At 38.4% G+C, this 24,196-nt stretch overlaps 1 protein-coding gene across 24 annotated transcripts in view; it reads left to right on the forward strand.

The window, feature by feature from the left end:
- IQCH (IQ motif containing H) overlaps nucleotides 1–24,196 on the forward strand; it is a 247,385-nt gene that overhangs the window by 94,343 nt on the left and 128,846 nt on the right. For 21 of the 24 annotated variants that reach the window (XR_008513644.1, XR_008513645.1, XR_008513646.2 and 18 more), the window contains 4 exons: nucleotides 6,540–6,616; nucleotides 9,038–9,076; nucleotides 21,407–21,958; nucleotides 22,659–22,725. Coding sequence is in view for 19 of the 24 variants with exons in the window: in XM_002825584.3 (XP_002825630.2) it covers nucleotides 6,540–6,616; nucleotides 9,038–9,076; nucleotides 21,407–21,958; nucleotides 22,659–22,725 (735 nt within the window). In the remaining 5 variants the exon portion in view is untranslated. Of the gene's footprint in view, nucleotides 1–6,539; nucleotides 6,617–9,037; nucleotides 9,077–12,425; nucleotides 12,532–20,718; nucleotides 20,825–21,406; nucleotides 21,959–22,658; nucleotides 23,405–24,196 lie in introns of those variants that run through there. The other 3 variants (XR_008513649.2, XM_054531608.1, XM_054531609.1) reach the window with 3 other exon arrangements.

Raw genomic sequence — 24,196 nt, forward strand, 5'->3', positions numbered from 1 at the left:
TAAAAAGGATGAATTTTACCGTATGTAAGTAGTAACTCAGTAAGTCTGACTTTTAGGAAGAATATTGGGGGAGGGACACCTGCTTGACATGAAAGGAAAGCATAGGGAGCTGTACGCAAAGCTGGAGAAGTGGAATTCTAAGGAGATGGCCTGTATGCATCAAACTAGAGATGCCAGGGCCCTCCCTGAAATACTGAACTAGAGTCTTGAAGTAGATATGCTGCATGTCACTGAATTCATTTCTTTTGGCTGCTGTAGAATATTCCATTTTTTTGTTTGTTTGTTTATTTTACTTTAAGTTCTGAGATACATGTGCTGAACGTGCAGGTTTGTTACATAGGTATTTATGTGCCATGGTGGTTTGCTGTACCTATCAACCCATCATTTAGGTTTTAAGATCTGCATGCATTAGGTATTTGTCCTAATGCTCTCCCTCCTGCTTCCCCCCACCCGCCAACAGTCCCTGGTGTGTAATGTTCCCCTCCCTATGTCCATGTGTTCTCATTATTCAGCTCCCATTTATGAGTGAGAACATACAGTGTTTGGTTTTCTGTTCCTGTGTTAGTTTGCTGAAGATGATGGTTTGAATAGACCATAGTTAATTTATCCAGTCTTCTGTTGATGGACTTTTGGGTTGATTTCACCCTTTGGTATTGTGAACAGTGCTGCCGTGCATTCCTTCACGTTTCCTACTGAGTATGCACAAGCATTTTTCTTGGTCAATAGGAGTGGAAATGTTGGTCATGGGGTAGGTGAACATTCAACTTTAGAAAGTAATGCCAAACTGTCTTTTAAAGTCATTGCATCAATTTACATTTCTACCTTCAGTGTGTAAGATACTCTGTGAATTCACATCCTTGCCAACTCTTACTATAGTTATTATATCTTACTAGTAAATGGGAACTTTTATCATTGCACACTGTCCTTCATTATCTCTATAATTGCTTTTTAGCATAAATAACATTTTGTCTGTTAATATAGCCACATCAGCTTCCTTTTGGTTATTGTTTGCCTGGCATATCTTTCCTCATTTTTTTACTTTTAATCTTTCTGTAGCAATGTTTTAAGTCTGTCTTTTATAAATAGTATATAGCTGAATTTAAAAAAAATTCATTCTGACCATCATTATCCATTTAGCATTTACTGTATCTACAGTTATTCTAATTATTAATATATTTTGATAATATTTCTTCCATTCTGTTTGTGCCCTGCCCTGTTTTGTTGCTATTTCATTTTCTTTCCTTTATTGTCTTCTTTTGAATAGATTATTTTTCCTCATTATACTTTTATTCCTCTATTATTTTGGAATTGATACATTCCTTTTATATTCTTATTGTGATTAGCTTCTTATTTTCATATGCATATATTACTTATCAAAATCTAAAGTTAATAAATATCTGTACTTTTTCCCTTTAACAGTATAAAAACCTCAGAACATTTTAACTCCATCTCCCTCCTGATGTAGCATCTATTTTTCTTATGTGTCTTAGTTGTATCTTTTTAAAGAAACTCACAAGACATTATTGTTAATGTTTTTATGTAATAAACATTTGTTATATTAGCCAACAGATTTGTCACTGTCTTTGCTCTTCATTCCTTGTTGCATCTCAGACTTTCAATACTGCATTCATTTCCATCTCCCTAAATTATATTCTTTCAATTTCCACTAGTACAAGCCTGTTTCTGCTGGTGGTAAACTCTTTCAACTTTTATTTGCCTCAAAATGTGTTTATGTCCTGACTTCTGAAAGTTATCTTGTCAGCACATTCAATATATTATTTCATTGTTTTCTAGCAATTATATCTGCTATTGAGGAGCCTGTGGACTATTGAGGAGTCAGTGGTAAATTGTGGCTAAAATTGTGGATGAAAACAATTTGTCTTTTGTGTCCTCTCTAGTTGAAATAAGTTATTTTTGTCTTTTGTGTTCTACAGGTTCATTGTGATGCATCTACGCATATAGGTCTTTTTATTTATCCTGCTTTGTATTTATTGGGATTCTTGAATCTGTAGACCAATGTCTTTCATCACTTCTGAGCAACCTCATCCATTATTTATATGCATTTAATAGAAAACAAGAACATCCCAGTACTTTGGGAGGCTAAGGTGGGCAGATCACGAGGTTAAGAGTTCGAGACCAGCCTGACCAAAATGGTGAAACCCCGTCTTTACTAAAAATACAAAAATTAGCCGGGCGTGGTGGTGTGCACCTGTAATCCCAGCTACTCAGGAGGCTGAGGCAGGAGAATCGCTTGAACCCAGGAGGCAGAGGTTGCAGTGAGCTGAGATTGCTCCACTGCAATCCAGCCTGAGTGACGGAGCGAGACTCAGTCTCAAAAAAAAAAATAAAGAAAAAAGAAAACAAGAACAATCGATAATAAGTGATGTAAGCCTAATTAAACACAAGAAGACAGAAAAAGAAAAGCAGTAAACTGGAAAAAAAAATGAAAGGAAATAATGAAAATAAAAGCAGACATTAAGAAAGTAAAAACAAAAAGACCCAAAATAATTAAAAATTGGCTTCTTTATTTTTTTATTTTATATTTATTTTATTTTATTTTATTTTATTTTTGAGACAGAGTCTCCCTCTGTAGCACAAGCTGGAGTGCAGTGGCGTGATCTCAGCTCACTGCAACCTCTGCCTCCAGGGCTCAAGCAGTTCTCGTGCCTCAGCCTCCCGAGTAGCTGGGACTACAGGTGCACGCCACCACGCCCGGCTAATTTTTTGTATTTTAGTAGAGAGAGGGTTTCACCATGTTGCCCAGGGCGGTCTCAAACTCCTGAGCTCAGGCGATCCGCCCACCTTGCCCTCCCAAAATGCTGGGATTACAGGCCTGAGCCACTGCACCGTCAAAAATTGGCTTCTTTAAAAGAACATAAAACAGGCAGATCTCTGACAATAATGATAAAGAAAGGAAAATAGAAGTCACATGTAAACACTATTAAGATGAAAAAAGGTCACTATAGATACAGTAGAATTTAAAAAAAAATCATAGTATGGTAACTTTGTGCCAATACATTTTAAAATATGAAATGAAAAATTTCCTAGAAAAATGTAAACTACCAAAAATAACTTGAGAAAAAATAACAAACTTAAAACAATATTATTAGATAATTTGAATTGGTATTCAAAAATATCTCTCTGTCTTTTAAACACACACATATAGACACACACTCACATACTCTAATATGCCAGAGGGGAGAAGGCCTCAGGCCTTTTATAGGCAAGTTTTACCAACCTTAACAGGTCAGTTAATTCTTTTTATACTATTCCATAGGGGAAAAAAAGAGGAAAAGCTTATCAACTGATTTTATGGAGCTATTATAACTTTGCTACCAAAATTGAAAAAGCACAGTACAAGAAAAAATATACATAGATCAATCTTATTTAGTAACATAGAGGCAGAGATTCTAAAAAATATTAGCATTTTTTAAATGTTCATCATAATCAAGGAAAAATGTAAGGAAAGTTCAACATCAGAAAAATTTAGCAATATAATTCACCATATTAACATATTTAAAAAGAAAAAACCTCATGGTCTCAATATATACCAAAAGAAAAAAAAATCATTCAATACTATTCAACATTAATGATAAGGAAAATCCTCTGGATGGAGCAGAATAGAAGAGAATTTTCTGAACCTGGTTGTTGTTACCAACCAAAGCCCTAGAGCAAAAAATACTCTTAGTAGGGGAACTTTTGAAGCATTCCTTTTCTACTTCTCAATTAAAAGCAGAGACAAGTCAAGGATGATCATTGTTGCCACCATTTTTGTACTGAGGTCCTAGCACATGCAATAAGAGAAAGTATGGAAGGAAGAGAAGAGGGAAGGAGAGAGAGACGAGAACAGGTAGTACCACTCAGGAATGCATGTGACTATAAATATCAGAAAACTACCAGTGGCCTAAACAATGAAGAATTTGTCTCGTACACAAGAAATTGGGAAGTGAGGAGCCTAGGGATGGTGGCATTGATCATCAGGGTTGTCATGGTGTTCTTTCTACTTTGCCCTCTTTGGTATGTTTGATTTAATCCTCATGCTTGCCACCTCTTGGTCATAAGATGGCTTCTGCAGCCCTGGGCCTTACATACACATTCCACGCCAGATGAAGGGGAAAATAGTGGTGTCAGTCTCTTCCCAGAAGCCTTGGGGTGGACTTTCCCTTACATCTCACTGCTCACTGCTAGGTACGAGAAAGGCTGGAAAAGTGGATGTCCAGGGATAGGGTTAGAGCTAACATTAGGATTATAGACATACTTATACTAAATAAATTCTTAGAATGATGTTATGCTTATTCTAATCCATTCATGGAAATTCTGTTATTCTTTGTTGGATAAGTATAGTTAATATTTGAGACATACTAAAAACTTATTTATTGTTTATCTTAAGTTAAAATTTAACTGCATGTTCTTAAAAAATTTTTTTTTCTAATTTGCTAGGAGTTGGGCATATTGTCACTCTGAAAAAACTGGGGCTCTAAAATTAGTAATAACTGGCCGGGCGCGGTGGCTCATGCCTGTAATGCCAGCACTTTGGAAGGCCAAGGTGGGTGGATCACGAGGTCAGGAGATTGAGACCATCCTGTCTAACACAGTGAAACCCCGTCTCTACCAAAAAATATAAAAAAAAATTAGCTGGGCATGGTGGTGGGCACCTGTAGTCTCAGCTATTCTGGAGGCTGACGCAGGAGAATGGCTTGAACCTGGGAGGTGGAGCTTGCAGTGAGCCGAGATCGTGCCACTGCACTCCAGCCTGGGCGACAGAGCAAGTCTCCATCTCAAAAAAAAAAAAAAAAAATTAGTAATAACTACCACAGAAGCATACAAGTTTGTCCAGAAAGACAAGGATTTTTTCCTCTACATTAACTCTGGCAAAATTTACCAAACAGATTTTTCCAGCAGGGAAATTGAGTAGCAAAATAGGCAGTGCATTAGGATACAGTTTTGTAAAAATGCAGACACATTCTTCAAATGCATGTGTCTCATAAAATCCAAGGCCACATGAAATAATAATTTAGTGATAGCATTTCTCAGACAGCTAAGAAAATTCTTATTGATATCATTAACCGTGGATTAGCCATGTGAAATTACTTATCCTTGAGATCTTTATCCTACCAAATTGTATTAAAATTTTACTAAAATCCTTTAAAAGTTATGCCCACTTGAAAATTTCTCAGCTGCTATTTTGTTTGAACATGGGAATTTAGCCATAAATCTCACTTTTCTGCAAGAACCTGAAAGTTAAACAAAAATTGTATTGAGTCTGCAGACAATAGGAATAACAAATTTTACTGGTGAATCTGTGGATTCAAAGCAGGCTGAACACAGGATGTGGACTTACCTTCAGAAGTGGGAGAGCAAACTCCAAAGTGGACACCAGGGAAGGAGAGCATAGAACTGAAGGCAAAAACTATACCCTTAAAATGGGGTCTTCATACACTACTGGCCAGGGGAGAGTGAGGACTACAAGTCACAGGGAAGCTTGCCGGAAGCCAGGGAAACCAGAGGGGTGTAAAAATGGGTTGATCAAATGCAACAAAGAAATCCCTTTTGTGAAGGTGAGTTTCACTGAAAAGGCTCTGCTATTTTTCCTACTTTTTAAAAAAGAGCTGAAGATATTCCTTGCAGCTCAGTTGAGGCAGTCTAAGAGAACCAAGTCCTCAAAGTGAGATTCTAAATTATATATTGATACCCTTTACTAGCGTGCTGTTTTTGATCAATATCTGTCAATTCCTTCTAAGATTGTTGTTATAGAAAACTAACAGAAAAGGGGGTTGAGCTGAAGGAATTGAGCTGAAAGAAGCCTCACTTCTTTTATTCAATTAACCATTTAAATAAATTTTTTGTTCTCTTTCTTGCGATGAGTAGTATAAGGATTTTTCTCCCCTGAGAATGTCAGACTTGGGCTTTTGGTAAAGGGCAGTCAGGTTTGCTGCTAGGCAGTAGGAGAGATGTGATTGAGACAGCATTGTCTAGCATGTGGGCCCATTCTTCCTCGACCATGGACTAGGTGTGTTCTCTAAAAGTTGTTGCTTATAGACTTAACTAATTTCAAAAATAATCTTTATGGTGCTTTCCACTTGTATCACTTCCCTCAGTCATTTAAATTTTTTAGAATCTTTTTTTTTACACAATAGAATAGTCCATATGTAGCTATGTTAAATCACATTTTACATGAACCTGGGAATCTAGCTATTTAAAGAAATCTTCTAACAAAGCATTTTATAAGACAGATATTACTCTCTAATTTGCCTGCTTTTAAAATGTGCCTGCTTTTAAAATTTGCCTTTTTATCTAGGCAGTTTGCATAAGGTGGGCTGACCTTGTATTCTAATAGAACTGTTGCCCTCTCATGCTCTTGTCTTCCTTTTGAAATCAGTGATCATAGCTGTTTCATTGAATGAATACAGAAAGAAAGGTAGTGAGCGCACAGTGGGTGACAGAGCCATTTGATTTTCAAGGTACAAACCCAATAGCATCCAACCAGTGACTCAGCCTCTTCTTCTGGAAAAGGTAACATGTACCATCTTCATCCACAGCCACTTTCACTATACCTCGGGAACCACCTCCATCTCCAGCAGAAGTGAAGTTCTTTCCCAAGAAACAAAGATCAAAGGTATTTATATTCCTCACTATAGAAAGAAAATTGTTCTTATTTACAACACTTTCTGTGAGATATTTGGTGATTTACACATGTTATTGAGTTGTACCTTCAACATAGAAATAAGTGCTATTGCAGCTGCTGCTGGTATGCATTTGACTTTCAAAAGGGGAATTGTACAGGTCAACTCTAGCATAATGTTATCGGTGGGGTCTAAAAAATTCAATCATGTTGCATCATTGCAAGATTAACTAAATGACTGGGTCAGCCTCTAATACTAACTGGTCAGGAGTCCAGTAGCTATTGCTTTGTATCCAAATTTCTATGATATGGGATGTCTTATTGTGAGGTTCTACTGTATTTCATTTGTCTTTAAATACAGGCTAAAAAGGCAAGATCTCCAAACATAGAATACCTTAATGAAGCAGGGGAAAGAATTCTGTATTATTATTATTATTTTAAGACAGAGTCTCACTTACTCTGTTGCCTAGACTGGAGTGCAGTGCACTATGTCGACTCACTGCAACCTCTGCCTCCTGGGTTCAAGCGATTCTCATGTCTCAGCCTCCCAGGTAGCTGGGATTACAGGTGCATGCCACCATGCCCGGCTAATTTTTGTACTTTTAGTAGAGACGGGGTTTCACCATTTTGGCCAGGCTGGTCTCGAACTCCTGACCTCAAGTGACCCACCTGCCTTGGCCTCCCAAAGCGCTGGGATTATAGGCATGAGTCACCACGCCTGGCCTTTTTTTTTTTTTTTTTTCTTTTTTAACCATCATGTGGCACTTTCTTTTCCTTTTTTTTTTTTTTTTTGAGATGGAGTCTTGCTCTGTCACCCAGGCTGGTGCAGTCTCGGCTCACTGCAACCTCTGGCTCCCAGATTCAAGCGATTCTCATGCCTCAGCCTCCCGAGTAGCTGAGATTACAGGGATGTACCACCACTCCCGGCTAATTTTTTGTATTTTTAGTAAAAATGGGGTTCGCTATGTTGGCCAGGCTGGTCTCGAACTCCTGGCCTCAAGTGGTCCACCTGCCTTGGCCTCCCAAAATGCTGGGATTGTAGGCATAAGCCACCACACTGGGCCAAATTCTGTATTCTTTAACATTAACTCCTCACAGTACAATGTAATTCATTCTTATGGAGATTCCCCCAGTTTAAATGTGCTGGACTTTTGTACCTTGCTTTCTTATGTTTATGGACTGCAGACAGACTTGTGATTTTTGAAACTTTTCACCACAGAAAGGAGACAGCTGGCACTGTCTTTTTCTGGCTTAACTTATGTGGAAAGTGGTCATGTTTACAGCTGCTCTCATAAGAAAAGAAAGAAGGAGAAATTGAAGAGCGGCACAAGAGAAATTAATCCTACTGCCTCTCCATAGTAGACTGCTACCTGCTCTTCCCAGACTTTTATCTTTCAATATTGAAATCATCAAGAGGTTTCACTGTATTATCAGCACTGGTGGGCTGTGTCCCCTTAAGAGATTTCCAAGCTATTTATGTAGCAGCATGTCATGTGACACCCCAGTTGCCATGGCAAATATTTGTGTTTCATGAAAAATGTGGGTAAAGAAAATCAATGTAAATGGCCAAATCCCAAGACAGACAGGCCTGCAGGCGAGTGTTTGGCCTGCACCATTATTGTTTCAAATTCAGCTGTTTAACAGGCTGTGAGAAGGCCATGGGCTAATATGCATAATAGGAACAGGCGGAGGCACCTGTTTTGATTCTCACCCTGTTGGAGCGCTCAGGTCCCACAGTTTTATAGATAACAGATCTACAGGTAATACAAATATTATGACTAGGTTTTAGCCAGTAAATGGTTTACCACGAAAAAAATAGTTTTAAATAATGACATATTTTCTGAATGCTAATGAGCCCTGGCTTTAATTTTCTCTGTTGACTTCACAAAGCTCTCCCCAACTGCTGGAAACAGTAATATTTAATGACTTTTTCCTGTGGTCCCAGATTGGTACAGCATTTCTAAATTGACTCTTCAATGGTAAATGTAATTTTTCACATATTTTGTGGGAAGTGTCCTGGGCATGGAAGTTAAAAGGCTAAGAGAGGGACTTCAGTATGCCAAGCCTCATGATAGAGCCAGTACAGACCTTTGATCAGACACCATCACAAAGCAGTGTGGTGCCACACTAGTGTCCCCTAGAAGTGGGACTTGGCATCTGATTATAGTTGTTTTTGCAAATATTTACTTAGTCAAACTCTTTCTTCAAAGCAAACGGGGCTTGGCAAACAGAGCATCGTTGTCAGTGTGGGAAAGGTCTTTCTAATTATTAGCTCCTGCCTGAGTGGAAAGAGAGAACAGGCTGGCCCAGCGGGTAAAATGATGAAGGAGGTGAGGCTCTGAGCCTTCTATTTGTTTTGTAAAATTGCCCGTGAGAGTCGTTTTGATTTAAACTGTGTCTCATTCTTCATTGTAGGGGAAAAGCAGAAGGTCAAGAGGACATCATGATAGGAAGGTCTGTAATTTGTGTGACTAGTTGAAATTTAGGATCTGTCACCTGATGTCCCTTCCTTTTGCTGCAGGGCAAAAGTATGGGTGACTGCTTGACAGCTGGAGATGGCAACAAAAGTTTCCTGAAATTTCTTTTAGGAAAAAAAAAAAAAAAACGTGGTTCATTTAAAGTGAAAACCCTTTTTTGCCTTCTTTTGGGACTGAATTACTTCTCAGGCTTCAGTCCAAACAAATGACTTAGCGTCCTTAAAATTTGGCTGAATCACATCAATCTTCAAATTCAATCAAAGATTTTCATCTTTTAAAAGTACACTTAAAAAGAAATAAAATGTGAAAAATAAATGCAGTTGTCCCCCAGCACGTGCTTATATGTGTGCATGCATATAGGATGCACACACACATGCAACATACTGCATGTATGCTGTAGTACAGATGGGATTTAGAGTTAAGCTAATCCTAACAACTAAGGTTACAAAAACATTGGAAAAATGAAATAGCCCCCACAATATGGCAAGTACATGCCAGCAAGGAACATTCCACAAGGCCATGCATGGGTAATAAAAGTCCTGAACTTGAAGGAGGAACGCACCGGATTCTCCTTTGAGCAAGTCACTTGACTTCTCTTCTCTTCACTTTCCTCCTCTGACAAATGAGGATAATACCTTCCTTCACATAGAGTTGCTGCAAGGATCAGATGCGTTAATGTGTGTGAAAGTGTTTGGAAAAGTACTTGTTATCATAACTCATTGGTCCATTATTAAGAGCATCTTCTAGGCCTCCCTTTCTTGGTGATCTCTTATCAGTAAGAATTTCACAGGGATCTTAGCCATCTGCTTTCAAGGAAAAAGAGCCCACCTTTGGGGTTACATTTTATTCCTGCAGAGCTGTGCCTAGATAGAGCTGTATTTACATCAATGATTACATACAGTCCCTCTGTACCTAGACAGATTGCTCCTTGGTAAACTAATCAGTGCAATTAGATCCTTCCTCTTGTGTCCCTTGACGTCTTACTGTGAGAAAAGTGTGAGCTTGATTCTGCAGGTTAAAAATAGGATGTGTTTACGAACAGTAAGGCATTATTTATCTGGAATATTTGTAACTGCTAATGTTGACTGAGCATGTCCTGCATGCATGGCACTAAGCATCTTTCATACCCACTGAACCCTCATAGCAGGCAGAACCTATGTGCTGCAGTTGTCCCCAGGCCCACTCAGTTGGTAAAAGGGTGCAAAGGATCCAGCTGACAGAGTGAAGTTCCAGAGTTTGTACTCTCTGCCTGTTCCAGGTTATGAATGCTTCCACATGGGTCAGCTTTTCAAATAGTACTACTACTGCTCCTGTTACTACTGCTGCTGTTGCTGCTGCTCCTGCTACTTGCAGCTAACATATACTGAGTGCTTACTCTTTGCCAGGCTCTGTTCCTAATGTCTTAAGTGGATTATCTCACTTCATTTTCACAGGATTTCTGTGCAATAGGCACTATTATCATTCAATTAGTCATCCAATTAGTAAATGACAGAGCCAACATACAAAACTGGACTATGTAACTACCAGAGCCCCAAAGCATTAGAAATTTTTGTAAATATCAATCATTTTTTATGGAAACATATTACATTTATTACATTTCTAAAATATATTACACTTCTGCCTAACTAATATAATTTAATCTTTTCTCTATTCAATACCATGTATACAGGTAATCAGCTTCTGTGTCTTTTATTGTTTTCTTCAATAACAGACAGCAGTTACCACCTTTGCTGTTGTGTCTGCTTTCATCGGCTCCGACTTTAACAGCCTTTTCTATCTTATAGCTCAGTTAACCAAACCCAATTTAAGAAATTGAATAAGTTTAAGTCAGTCAGGCTTTGCACAGGATCTGAAGAATAAAAAACGATAGTAGAGTTTGTAATCATTATTTCAATAAATCTGAGGCATCTTTATTTTCAAGAATCTAGTTCAAAGGTTTGAGGTTGTTAAAATTGCCTGTCAGCAAATAAATCTTTTTATTATCTTAAGGCAAGCATAAAAACTATGTTAAGATTCACTTAATTTTAATTAATATTTTGATAATAAAATCTATTTTATGGATGAAACAAGCAAACAAATATTTATTCTACTATAGGAGTACAGACCAAATTCATGAGTGTGTTTGCTTCTGGGAACAGGAAGAAAGAGGAAGGAGAATGAAAAGAAATACAGAGAGGATGTTAACTTTATATATATATAATATACACACGTATACGCACACACACCACACACACACACACACGTATATATACAGCAAAGATGACGAAAAATTAAACTAAAATGTGTCCATGGTAGTTTTTTATATTATTCTCTATACTTCTCTGTGTGTTTAAAACTTTTCCAAAACATCTCCAAATTAAAAAAAAAAATCCAAATTGAAGAAAAATATAAAAGAAAATCCTGTTTCCTAAGCCATCCTTGTGTTATAAACTTTATATTGGTGTAGAAAGAATAGGTTTGGGTGATAACATTGTAATCTCAAATTTGGGGTCTCACTTCTCTTAGTCATTCTTTTCAATTGTTACTTTCTTTAGTATTTTCCCAACGTATACTTCTGATCCTCTCATTTAGAAAACTGTAATTATTTTATGGGTGAGTCAGCTGAACTGTTTTAATCAGGCAATATGTGTGACATTAAACATATCACTGCCTCTATCTGCTCTCATTTCCTCCTATCTGTATAAAAAGGAGATTGGATCAAATCAGTGTTTTTAAGGGGCTTCCCTATCCTCACCCTACAGCCCCAGGAAATCCTCACCCCATAGCCCCAGGGAAAGAAGAGAAGCAAAAGCTCCTAGCAATAGGGGGCTGTAGGCCCCTATATCCACCACACCTGGGTTTTCTATTTTACCTCTTTAGTATCAAACTATATGGTATTTGAACAAAGTGTTCGAGGCTTTAAAATGTATACTTTCAAAACCACTAGATGATATCTAGCAGCAGTTTTGGCTTTAACATGTCATAGCTGATGAGGGAATAAGCCTACTTCTTAAAGGGCACAGGGTGCCTCACTGGCTGACTTTGCTCCCAGCACAATTTAGTCTCCTTTCTTGTCTTGCCCTAAAGGGTTGGAGAGAGGGCAGGTCTTAAGAGAATTAGAGCTCTGCAAGCTGGAGATACAAAATGAGATTCAAAAGCAAGTCCAAAGCTATTTTTTTCTCTTTTAGACTCATTTTCTCTCATAAAACTTCATTTAACTTACCATCTTAAAGGAAGAAGAGAAAAGAAAAATCCAGACACGGAAAAAAAAACAAAAAAAAACAAAAAAAACCCTGTGGAATCTTTTTTAAAAAACACAAATCTTGATTTTTTTTTTTTTTTTTTAGATGGAGTATTGCTCTCTCATCCAGGTGGGAATGCAGTGACGCGATCTCGGCTCACTGCCACCTCCGCCTCCCTAGTTCAAGCGATTCTCCTGCCTCAGCCTCCCAAGTAAGTGGGACTAGAGGCATGCACCACCACACCCAGCTAATTTTTTTTTTTTTTTTTTGTATTTTTAGTAGAGACGGGGTTTCACCATGTTGGTCAGGCTGGTCTCGAACTCCTGACCTCAAATGATCTGCCCACCTCAACCTCCCAAAGTGCTGGGATTACAGGCGTGAGCCACAGTTCCCAGCCTAATTTTTATTTTTTCAACTTTTAGGTTCAGAAATACATACGCAGATTTGTTACATAGGTATTAATAAGTTGTGTGTCATGGGGATTTGGTGTAGAGATTATTTCATCACCCAGGTAATAAGCATAGTACCCAATAGCTCATTTTTGGATCCTCACCCTCTTCCCACCCTCCACACTCAAGTAGGCCCCTGTGTCATTCCCTTCTTTGTGTCCATGTGTACTCAATGTTTAGCTCCCACTTATAAGTGAGAACATGCAGTATTTGGTTTTCTGTTCCGTGTTGTTTTGCTTAGGATAATAGCCTCCAGCTCTATCCATGTTGCTTCAAATAACATGACCTCTTTCTTTTCCATGGCTGCATAGTATTCCATGGTATATATGTACCACATTGTCTTTATCCAGTCTACTACTGATGGTAATTTAGGTTGATTCCATATCTTTGCTATTGTGAGTAGTGCTGCAGTGAACATAACACATGCATGTGTCTTTACGGTAGAATGTCCTTTGGGTATATACCCAATAATGGGATTGCTGGGTCGAATGGTAATTCTGTTTTAAGTTCTTTGAGAAGTCACTAAACTGCTTTCTACAATGGCTGAACTAATTTACATTCCCACTGGCAGTGTATCAGCATTCCCTTTTCTCTGCAACCTCACCAGCATCTGTTATTTTTTGACCTTTTTATAATAGTCATTCTGACTGTTATGAGATGGTATCTCATTGTGGCTTTGATTTGCATGTAGAATCTTTTAAAAACAGTTACCATTTTCTCTAATTCGTTAGAAAGTGCCATCCTCACCTATGCGTTTTCATCATTAAACTTTCCAAATGAATTGAAATTATATAGTTTTATTTGCCAAACAATTTTTTTGAAATTCTTGTGGAACAATTTTTCTTGTAATTACTGAGAAAAACTACAAGGATTGTTTTTACTACTTTTCATAGCATTGTCTTAACTGAACATTTTTATTACATGTGATTAATAATTTTGCTTATATACAACAGAAAAAAGGTTAAATTATCAGCCAACAAGATAATCTTTATTTTTTCACTTTATCTCTTTCATTGATCAAATTGTGACCTGATCATTCATAGAAAATTTGGAAAATTCAGAAAAGAGAAAAAAAGTATAGAAGGATTTTTTTCCCCATATCACAGTCCTTTGGTACTATTTAAACTTTGGCATATTCTTTTGTTGTTATTATACCGTATATTCAACTGTGGTTTTACTCTTTTCATCTAACAATTTATCATAAACCTTTACATATATGATTTAAAATTCATAAAACATTTTTAGTGGCTTTATAATATTCTTTATTAAAGATATACCATAATTTTCTTTTTATCCTATTGCTTGACATTAAATTATAAATGTTACATTATTAACAAATAATTGTTGTTTTTGTTTTGAGATGTGGTCTGTCTCTGTCACCTAGTCTGGAGTGCAGTGGCACGATTGTGGCTCACTGCAGCCTTAACCTGCCGGGGCTCAAGCTGTCCTCCCACCTCACCCTCCTGAGTAGCTGGGACTACAGGTGTATGCCACCACACCCAGCTAATTTTTTTTTTTTTGTGGCATTTCTTTGTCGAAATGGGTTTTTACCCTGTTGCCCAGGCTGGTCTGGAACTCCTGGGCTCAAGCAATCCACCTGCCTTGACCTCCCAAAGTGCTGGGATTACAGGCATGAGCCACCACACCTAGCCTGTGGAACTTCTTGATCAAAGGGTATGGACATTTTTGTATCTCAGTAGCCAAACTTTGCATTAGTGCTCCAAAACTCAAGCTGCAAGTTTGCAAATAACTTGTATGATCATAGAACAGCTTTGTGCTGTGAACCCAGTCCAACTGGCTATAAGCTTAAATTTTAGTATTCACACTTTCATACATTCATTCATTCAACTAATCCTTTTTGACCTTTACCGTGTGCCAGGCAGTGTACTAGATAGGCACTGGGGACACAGCAATGAACAAAGCAAACCTAGTCCTTGCCCCTTTGGGGTTTATATTCTAGTGAGAGAGGCAATAATCAGATATTTAATATAATATCAAAGAGTGAGATAAGTGCTATAAAGAAAAAATAAACCAGAATACATATGTAGGTATAGAAGCCACACACGGTGGCTCACGCCTGTAATCCCAGCACTTTGGGAGGTCATGGCATGCAGATCACTTGAGGTCAGGAGTTCAAGACCAGCCTGGACAACATGGTGAAACCCATCTCTACTAAAAATGCAAAAGTTAGCCGGGCGTGGTGGCGTGTGCCTGTAATCCTGGCTGCTCGGGAAGCTGAGGCAGGAGAATCACTTGAACCTGGGAGGTGGAGGTTGCAGTGAGCTGAGATTGCACCACTTCACACTAGCCTGGGCAACAGAGGAAGACTCTGTCTCAAAAACAAAAAAAGAATACATACATAGGTATAGAGAATATGACAAGGTGGAGCTCTGTAGGAATTCTGCAAGTATTCTTTAGTGATCTGTGATCAAGGAACATACTAGACCCACATTTTTCTCAGGAAAATTGGAATGTCAAGCTTTACTTTGGTGATAATAGCAGTCCTTTTTGAGGCTTGCTCTTTTTCTCATACATGTAGAGAAAATTATGATGTGTCTTTGCTCAGAGATCTGGGAATCCAGGCTGCTTTTGATTCCCATCCTGTCAGGCTTCCTGTCCACATCCCCAGCAGGTTCAACCCAACCATCATAATTGTCCCCAGTGGTCCTTAACTATGTCACATTTTCTCAGAGAATATTAGAGGTGTAACAGAAAAGATGAAATCAATGCAGCAGTGAAATGAAATGTGTCTCTAGAAGGAAATTTCACATTTGACTGAAAATAGACCATCTATTTACAAAATCTTCTTGATTCTGTTCTGTTTGATCTTCAACCAGATTTTGATCCATTGTGTGTTTTTGTTCCATGAGAATGCATCAAAGGATGGGGATTTTTCTCCTCAGGAAGTTTTTCAGAGTTCAGGAAGACTCATTTGAATAAAGACACCTTTCAAAGCAATTGCAGAAATTATTCCTAGAAAATTGTTGCTGATCTGAGTGGCCCTTACACTCAAGTCTCTTCTTTTATATGTCTCTGCTCGATGAGTTCTGTTTTTGCCTTTTATTCTCTTTGTAAAGGTTAAAGACTCTGACTTTCACTTTTAATTGGCACTTAAGGATTACTTAGACAGTTTCTAGATATTATGAACTGAGAGCCATTGACTTGCAGGCCCCAGAACACTGGAACACTACTCTTTGGGGTTCTCTCCCCGTGACCACCTTTACCATTAGGTGGTGTGGGCAGTCGTTCATCTATTTTGATTTCAGAGTTACTAGAGTTTTCTATCTAAAAAATAGAATAGGAAAAAAATCCCCCATGTGTTTTTCATGGTGCATAAAGTGATGCCATTGGAGATAGTTGCCTTTGATTTGATGGCTTTACTGGCTCCAGAAGTTTATTAAAAAGCCAATACCCCTGGAGGGGTGACACATTAAGTCAGAGAGGCATAGGGTATCAAAATTAGAAGTGCCCTGAGTGATCTCTTAATGGAAACTGAAACCCACAGAAGTGGCTTCCCAAGGCCACAGAGGAAGGTAGTAACAGACTAGATTCTGGGTCTTGTTGCTTCCAATACACCACACTATGTTATGTTCGTTAGCACAGTGATAGGAATTAGTTTAACAAATTGCTTTCCAGCCTGTCAAATAGGAAAAAATGCCCTGAGTGCAGTGGGTCATGCCTGTAACCCCAACACTTTGGGAGGCTGGGGTGGGTGGATCGCTTGAGACCAGGAGTTCAAGACCAGCTTGGGCAAGATAGCGAGACCCTTATCTCTACAAAAAAATTACAAAAATTAGATGGGTGTCATGACATGTGCCAGTAGTTCCACCTACTCGGGAAGCTGAGGTGGGAGGATCACTTGTGCCCAGGAGTTTGAGGCTGCAGCAAGCTATGATCACACAACTGCACTCCAGCCTGGATGACAGAGGGAGACCCTGTCTCTAAAAATAATAATTATCCTTGTTTTTTAAAAAGAAAAAGAAAAAAACAGCAGATCAAGGCCAGGTTGGCTCTGATGTACAAGGTGGTAGAAAGAAGACTAAGAAGAGCACAGCTTAGTAAGGAGCCATATAGAGAGTTCTAGACAGTTTAGGCTGTGGGCACTGGTGGTATGAGGGTAGGGGTCAGCATGGGGTAGGGTGTGGAAGAGAAAGCACCCGATGGGAAGGAAGAGGGGCTGATGAAAGGAAATGGAAGAGTAGCAAAGACACACTTCTTATAGTACTTATTCTCCTTCCTTTGGTTATATATGGATTTGGGTTGTTTAGGAACAGAATTTTGTCTTATAGTAACAAAAATACTGTCTTAGAAATTAAGATCTGCCAACTAGCTTTGTGATCTTGGGCAAGTCATTTAACCTCTCTGAGCGTCAGTTTCCTTCTCTGTAGTAAAAACCACATTGACTAGGGCTAAGGCACTGTTAAAGGTTCTTGACACATACTGTAATCATCATAGCAGCTCTGCAGGGACCTCTCATTTTTACAGATAAGGAAATCGAGGTTCAGAGGGTGTAGTAACTTGCCCAAGAGTATGTAGCAGATATTGGCAAAGCTTGGATTTGAACCCAGGTTAGTTGGACTTAAGGCCAAGGCTAATTTATCTGGGCCCATAATAGCCTATTGAGCAAAAGGCAAGGCCGGTGACCTTCAAGTTCCCTTGTCCTCTAAAATTCAGGCCTGTGACTATGCTGAATTCCGGACTGCTAATTAGGTCAGCTAGTCTCTCTGAATATCACGTACGTCTTTTGAACAGTTCTAGCCAGCTGAGGTCCTGATGTTTATTCTATAGAAAGCTCAACACATTGTGGACCCTTAGCACAATTTAAAAGCAGGGTCAGACAAATAGCATCCCTGGTCTTTGAAAAAGAATAAGGACTCCATCTCTGAGGGACATTCCATTCATATTCTAAATGCAAACTCTCATTTAGAGCCATAAGGTGCAGAAAGAACTTACTCTTTTTCACACAGTGCAATTGCCTGGGCTAATTACTAATGGATATGTTTGGGTATTTGAGAAACTGAACATTGGCTTTTAGTTTCAGAAGGAATTTAGTCTATCCTTCTAGGCAATGGAATAATTATCATTCTCTAAAGATGATATCCATGTGGTATTATCCCAAATACTTGGCCATTTGCCACTATGAGATCCTGCCTGTATCTGATTATGGATCCAGTTTAATGCCACACCCACATACTGTCCACATAAATGAAAAGAACATTTTTCATAAAGACATTTGTCTTAGAAATGTGATTTTCTTTGTGGTAGTTATTTCTAAATTTTATTTATTTATTTATTTGAGAGACAGGGTCTCACTCTGTCACCCAGGCTGGAGTGCAGTGGTGTGATTATAGCTCACTGCAGCCTCGAACTCCTGGGCTCAAGCAATCCTCTCACCTCATCCTACTGGGTAGCTAGGACTACAGGTGCACACCACCACATCCAGCTAGTATTTCTAAATTTTAGAATGCAACACTGGGTCTATCTTTTTTGCTTAACGTCTGTGACTTACTAACATATGTAATCATCATCCTGCTTTCCTGTTTTTTGTTTTGGATTTAGAATTTTGCCTAAATAACTGCTCCAGAAACTCTTAAAGTTATCTAATTAGCGATTATACTTTGCAAACGAAGAACATTTCCCAGCTAGTTAGTTAGAGCAAGATGCTAATAATTAGGCCACAGGTTTGGGCTTTGTGTGGGCCAATTAGTGAATACAGGCATCTCGCAAAGGTATGATTGTGACCCAAGAAGGACCAGGTGAGAATACATTGTTTTGACAGAAATCCTTCTTGGCTAGAAGGAAAAAAAATTGCCGTTAAGTCAGTAATATCATATTGGGAGTACAGCACATCTTAAAAAAGGAGGGAAAGAGAGAGGGAGGAAGGGAAAAAGAAAAAAAGAAAGAAGAGAGGGAAGGGAAAAGAAGGAAAGAAGGGAAGGAGGGAGGGAGGAAGGAAGAAAAGAAAGGAAGGAGGGAGGAAAGAAGGCAGAGGAAAAGAAAAAGAAGGAAAGAAAGAAGAAAGAAAGCCAACAAATAATAGTAGACAAGTTCACAGAGATAATAAAGAATAACAGAATGAGCCAGAACCTGAAGCATGGCATGACCTTTAATCAGGGCTCTTATTCCTAGCAGGCTGTGAAGTAGCTTTGTCTTTACCTGCTCAATGGATCTCACAATGCTGATGCACTGCTTTAATTTGGGAAGGCTTTCTCTTGAGAGGCATGTCTTTTCTTGCTCCAAGTCTAAAGTGCTCCCAAGTGTGGCATTCTCTGTGACAGATGTACTACAGTTATGCTTTAGCTGACTCCAAACCCATAGCTTCCCAGTGCCTGAGTGGTCTGTTTGATGTCCAGGGGTATGTTTCCTTTGAGAGCAGCTCTTTGCTGGAATATCATCGAAGAAGGTAGAAAGGTGTAATCCCTTTGTTCTAAAACAGCCACTGATAAATTTTGCTCCCACGGCCACCCAAGGCTGTTCTTTCAGAAGGTCTAAAATGCATTTGCTGATGTACATAAAAACCCTAGACCCACCCCATGGAAAGGCACTGTCTGAGAGAGACATGAGTCCTCTCCTTTCTCAGCTTCTACCAAGGTTGTCCCATTTTCATAGATGGTCCTAATTCCACATGTCTCGCTGTGAAGATAAGAAGTTTCAGAATATTGCCAAGAAGACAAGATTCTCTGGTAAATCTCCCATCCATAGCTTTCCTTCTTATAGAAGTCTCAGAGTCCTGTTGACTGAATCACATGTGACTGGCAGGACCAGCCAGCTCCATACATATCCATCTGTAATTATTTTGCATGTCTATTTCTCACTGATGAAGCACTGTCATTCTTCTCTGAATTCTAATTCCTAGTATCAGAGACCGTTCCTGAAAGGAGGGAGAAATGTGGCCATAGAGGCCATTTCTGTTGGAACATGTGCCACTTGTCTTCTACCAGGAGTGGCAGCCTCTCCTGCCAGCACTGGTGGCTGCTGAAGGAGGCATTACTTCTCCATCTTTCTCTTGCCCATCCAAGAAGAAGGAATTTATTTTCATCTACCAAGTAGCTCGCATTCTCTTCTGGCACCCTGATTAGATCAGAAAGGGATAGAAGTTTGGCGAGAAGATTTTTTCCCTCATTTTTATGCCTTATAACAACTCAAGTTAAAAGTACACAAAAAGCTCGCTGCTGTTTAAAGTCTGCTTCTAAAGTGAAAGGAAATTTGCATTTTTGGACTTAACGCTTGTTTTTCAGCATTTTTACTTGAGATGGCAGTCTAATTAATTATTCCGCCGCCCAGGACCGGAGAAAAGAAAACGCGTGAATAATCTGATATAGTAATACTCAACACAATGCTGTGGCATAATCGTTATGGATAAATTGCTGGGGAGGTTTTTCTTTGAGTTTTTTGAAAACTCTTCGAAATGCGAAGAGCAATAATAACCCTACAGTTTGGTAAAGATGGGCTTATACATCTGAGAACGCTGACATATTGAAAACAATCTATTCCTTACATACCTAAGCAAGAACAATTATTACAGTAAATTAATACTGGGTTTACTGACGAGAACTCAGGGCCTGAAAATCTGTACCCTCCCTCTCCCCTAACCCCTCCAAGCCATCAGGAATGTTTAGATCATGGGCGGAGTGTCTGTTTTCAGTAGAATAGGTTCTGAGAATTGAAATGTAGTGGTTACAGAGTGGTCATTGACACAACACAATTTCCCTTTCCTTTTTTTTAAGTGGGGGTGACATGTATTGCTGTTGTCATCTAAACAACCTCTGATTTAATTTTTTAATAGCATTTATTATTTTTAACATAGAAAGTGTAGAGAACAAAAAAAATGCTCAGCATCCGAGTCTTAGAAATTTGCCAATTATAAATAAAAGTATTTTCATAGCTTAAAATGTCAATACAGATGGAAACAAAATGAAAAGCAAATGCTCCCTTGGTTTTGTTATCAGATTTGTGATCCTAATCCACCTGGGACAGCCCCAGATATGTTCCTAAGAAGAAACCAGACTTAAGAATAAAAGAACACGTGTCAAGAGAAACCTAAGAATGACAAAGGTGATAACATATAACATAATGTTCCTTGTAAAAATGACCTCTGGATATTAAGAGAAGATGGCAGAAGAACTATAAAATGCTAAAAAGTGATGATCTTTTATGAAGTCAGAAACAACTTTTAATGGGCATATTTGAAGTTATCCTAAGGAATGAGAAGAAAGGCTTCGCCCTGTGTTTCAGACTGGTGGATAAGTTATGATCAAGGAATCAGCAACATGCTTCTCAGACCATGCGTGCATGTGTAAAAACTAAATCACAGAGATTGGGGGTCAGGTGACTGTATCAAAGTAAACTAAATGCATAATTTTTTATGACCAGTTTCCTTGAACAATTTTATAACACTTTTATAAAAATGTTAATAGATTTGAGTGATCTCTAACATATCCATCTGGTAATGAGTTTTAATGATATATGATAGCCAGACTTTCATATTATGACATGTGTGTGTTAAATCAGTGCTAGGATTCATATCTTCCCACCACTGAATACTAAATGATAATGTGGTAGTGTGTATTGTGACCACTCATTTAAAGGAAATCATAATATCTTTCACTTCTAAAATATATTTCTTTTTTTCCACAGGCCATGAAAGTCACAACACCTTCGAGAGCCCTGAAATCATTGTGGGATTATGATTTTTTAATTTATGATGGTGTCATAGACAATACAGCCCCAGACTTCTTAGCATTCAAGGAACATTTTAGCTTAGCTTGGGGAGGTATTTTTTCTCTCTTGGAACACGTCGAGAAGTTTCTCAGGAACTATGCAATACCAGAAGTCAAAATAAAAGGCAATAATTTGGTGGCCCTCCTTCCAGAGTTTGAGCTGACGAATAAACTTACCAGATATGACTTTCTGTCAGTGTTAGAGGACCCAGCTCATGTCCAAATGCTGATAAATCTTCCAGGGCAAAGGTACAAGGGCCAAGATGGAAATTCGGAGGCCGCCATGAAGATCCAAGCCACATGGAAATGCTACAAAGCAAGAAAATTCTTCCTCATTTATCGCCAGCAGAAGTGGGCATCAGGTGTGATTGCCATTGCCTGGCTGTTACATTGCCATAAGACTCGACTAAAGAAGATACTAAAGGAATCACGTCAGAGACACCTGGAGAATTTCCGCATTCGAGCCAAGGTGCACAAGGCTGCCAGCTGTTAAGGCAGACCTCTTTTTCTAAACATTTCGTGCTTGAGCGGTTGCAATAAGTTGTCTCTTTATCTTCCCTTTCTCTTTACAACTACCCTCCTTGCGTCAGACTCCCACGCCTTTCACTCCCCTCAATGTATGATGCACAAACCCCACATTTGTGCATCATAGTTTAGCCCTAATCAAGAATCTGGCTTTCGTGCCTGCAAAATCTGTTGCAATTTTTCTATAGAAAAAAAAAGTCCCTTCATTTTGACTATGGTAGTTCTGTCAGAAAATCAATGTTTTAACTGCATTACTTTTTCTCCCTATATATAGCTTCTGGCACTTTAATTTGCTCAGAAAAAAAAAATCCTCTCTTGTCTACATTGCTGTCACCACTTTGTCAGAAAGTATTTAAGTTTGCAGACAGCCTTTTAATTAGTGCTCACAATTTCATTTATGTTTGCTTTCTCTTTTTTTCATTCATATTCTGTTAATTAAGTGAGCTGCCTCTAATCTTCCCCTGCCAGTAGCATCATGTAGCCACCTAATTAAATTAATTGGGGAAGATGTTTTAAGTATGTAATTAAATCAATTAATATAATTTATGCCTGGCTTAACTGTACAGTGGAAAAACAGCTGAAGTTTGACTAGATGAATCCACTACAGCTTCCTGTCACTGATCAATGCTCTTCTTGATTTTTAGCATCTGGCAGCCAACTGGAATCGCATCAGGACCTCCAGGAGGACTATTATCCATATCCCATCATTAGGTATAACACTTTTGCCTGCAAATCTATCAGCAACCTCTATTACCCACCACATTATGGCTCCTTGATTGAGTTCAAGGAAGGCCCCTTGTTTTATTCAAATTGGTCTCGGCAGGAAAATGTTCTCGACATGATGAGAGTAATAACACAGGGCCCTCGCTCGAAACGGCGTTTAATTTGGGGATTAAGCAAATAAAGTCATTATGTGGGGGCTGCTATTCAGTGGAGAGGTGATTTGCTGTAATTCGCTTTCATCTGTATGAAATGAACTAAAAAGTTGTATTTTTCCCCCTGAAATAACAGATAATGTTTTCGATCTTCTTTAATGATAGAAGAACACAGGCTTGTATGTGTTGTTGCTGTTACGCCAATAAGCCAGGATATTGCTTGTACACTGTTTTTAATCAAATGTGCAGTCAAAATGATAAGCTACATTCTCTGAAATTATTTAGTTCTAATTACGAGCAGATGGGATGCTTTATTTGCACCTAGGGCGCCTGAGCAAAAGGAAATGCTGTGTGAACAAGAATAATTAAGAAGTTGAATAGTGTTTTTTGCGCTTAAATAATCTGCAGTTTCATGTTAATTAGCACTAATGTAATTATTTAATTACATTTATGAATTGGGGAACTTAAAAGCTGTTGTCTGAAACACACTGGTAAAAAAAGATGTGCCAAAATGACATTGGGAATTTCAGAAATTTACATTGGAGTTTCTTTTAAAACATGAGCTACTGTCAACATGTTTGGGATTTGTTTGCTTCCTTATTTTGTTTTGTTTTGTTTTGCATCTCACTAGTGTGTTAAATTTCCTTGGTGAGGTCAGATTTCCTAAGCTGACTTGGTAAGAGTTTTGACAAGCAGCACAACCCATTGAATCTCTTTGTTACATACATATTAGCTCTTTGTTAAAGTCTTTTAAGTAGAGCAATGCATTAAGTGATCTGTTATAATAGAATTCTGGATTGCGGTTTATTCATATTCATATGTGAGCATAACCAGTTTGTGTACTTATGTGTAGTGTAGAAGTATAACACATTTAAACAGTAATATGAAAAGAAAAAACGTTTAAATCGTTATACAAATATAATTATTTTTAAATTAGTAAAATATCAGTAATAAAATAAGGCAATCTTTTCTAGACTCTGGAGTACTTAGATCTAAGTACTTACAGAAGGTTAAGAAAATACTTGCATTGCACAGAGCCTTTTAGTTTTGGTCTTCTTCATGGCTCATGAAAGAAATTTGTTTCTTCTTAGGATCTAAGTGAGGTAAGACAGATCTGAATTTCATTCTAAGTTAGGCTTTTGTTTTGATGAGACTGCTTTTACACATAAAATTAGTTCACACACAGAAACTGCACTTGTAATTGATTGCAACCAAAGAGGCTAATTGCAGACCCAATTAGTTGACTTGAGTCCTTCGAATAAGGTGCAGGAGCCTTTGCTTCTGCAACTAATTGTGGACCAGACCTG

The sequence above is a fragment of the Pongo abelii genome, chromosome 16 (assembly GCF_028885655.2).
Source record: "Pongo abelii isolate AG06213 chromosome 16, NHGRI_mPonAbe1-v2.0_pri, whole genome shotgun sequence".
Lineage (NCBI taxonomy): Eukaryota > Metazoa > Chordata > Mammalia > Primates > Hominidae > Pongo > Pongo abelii.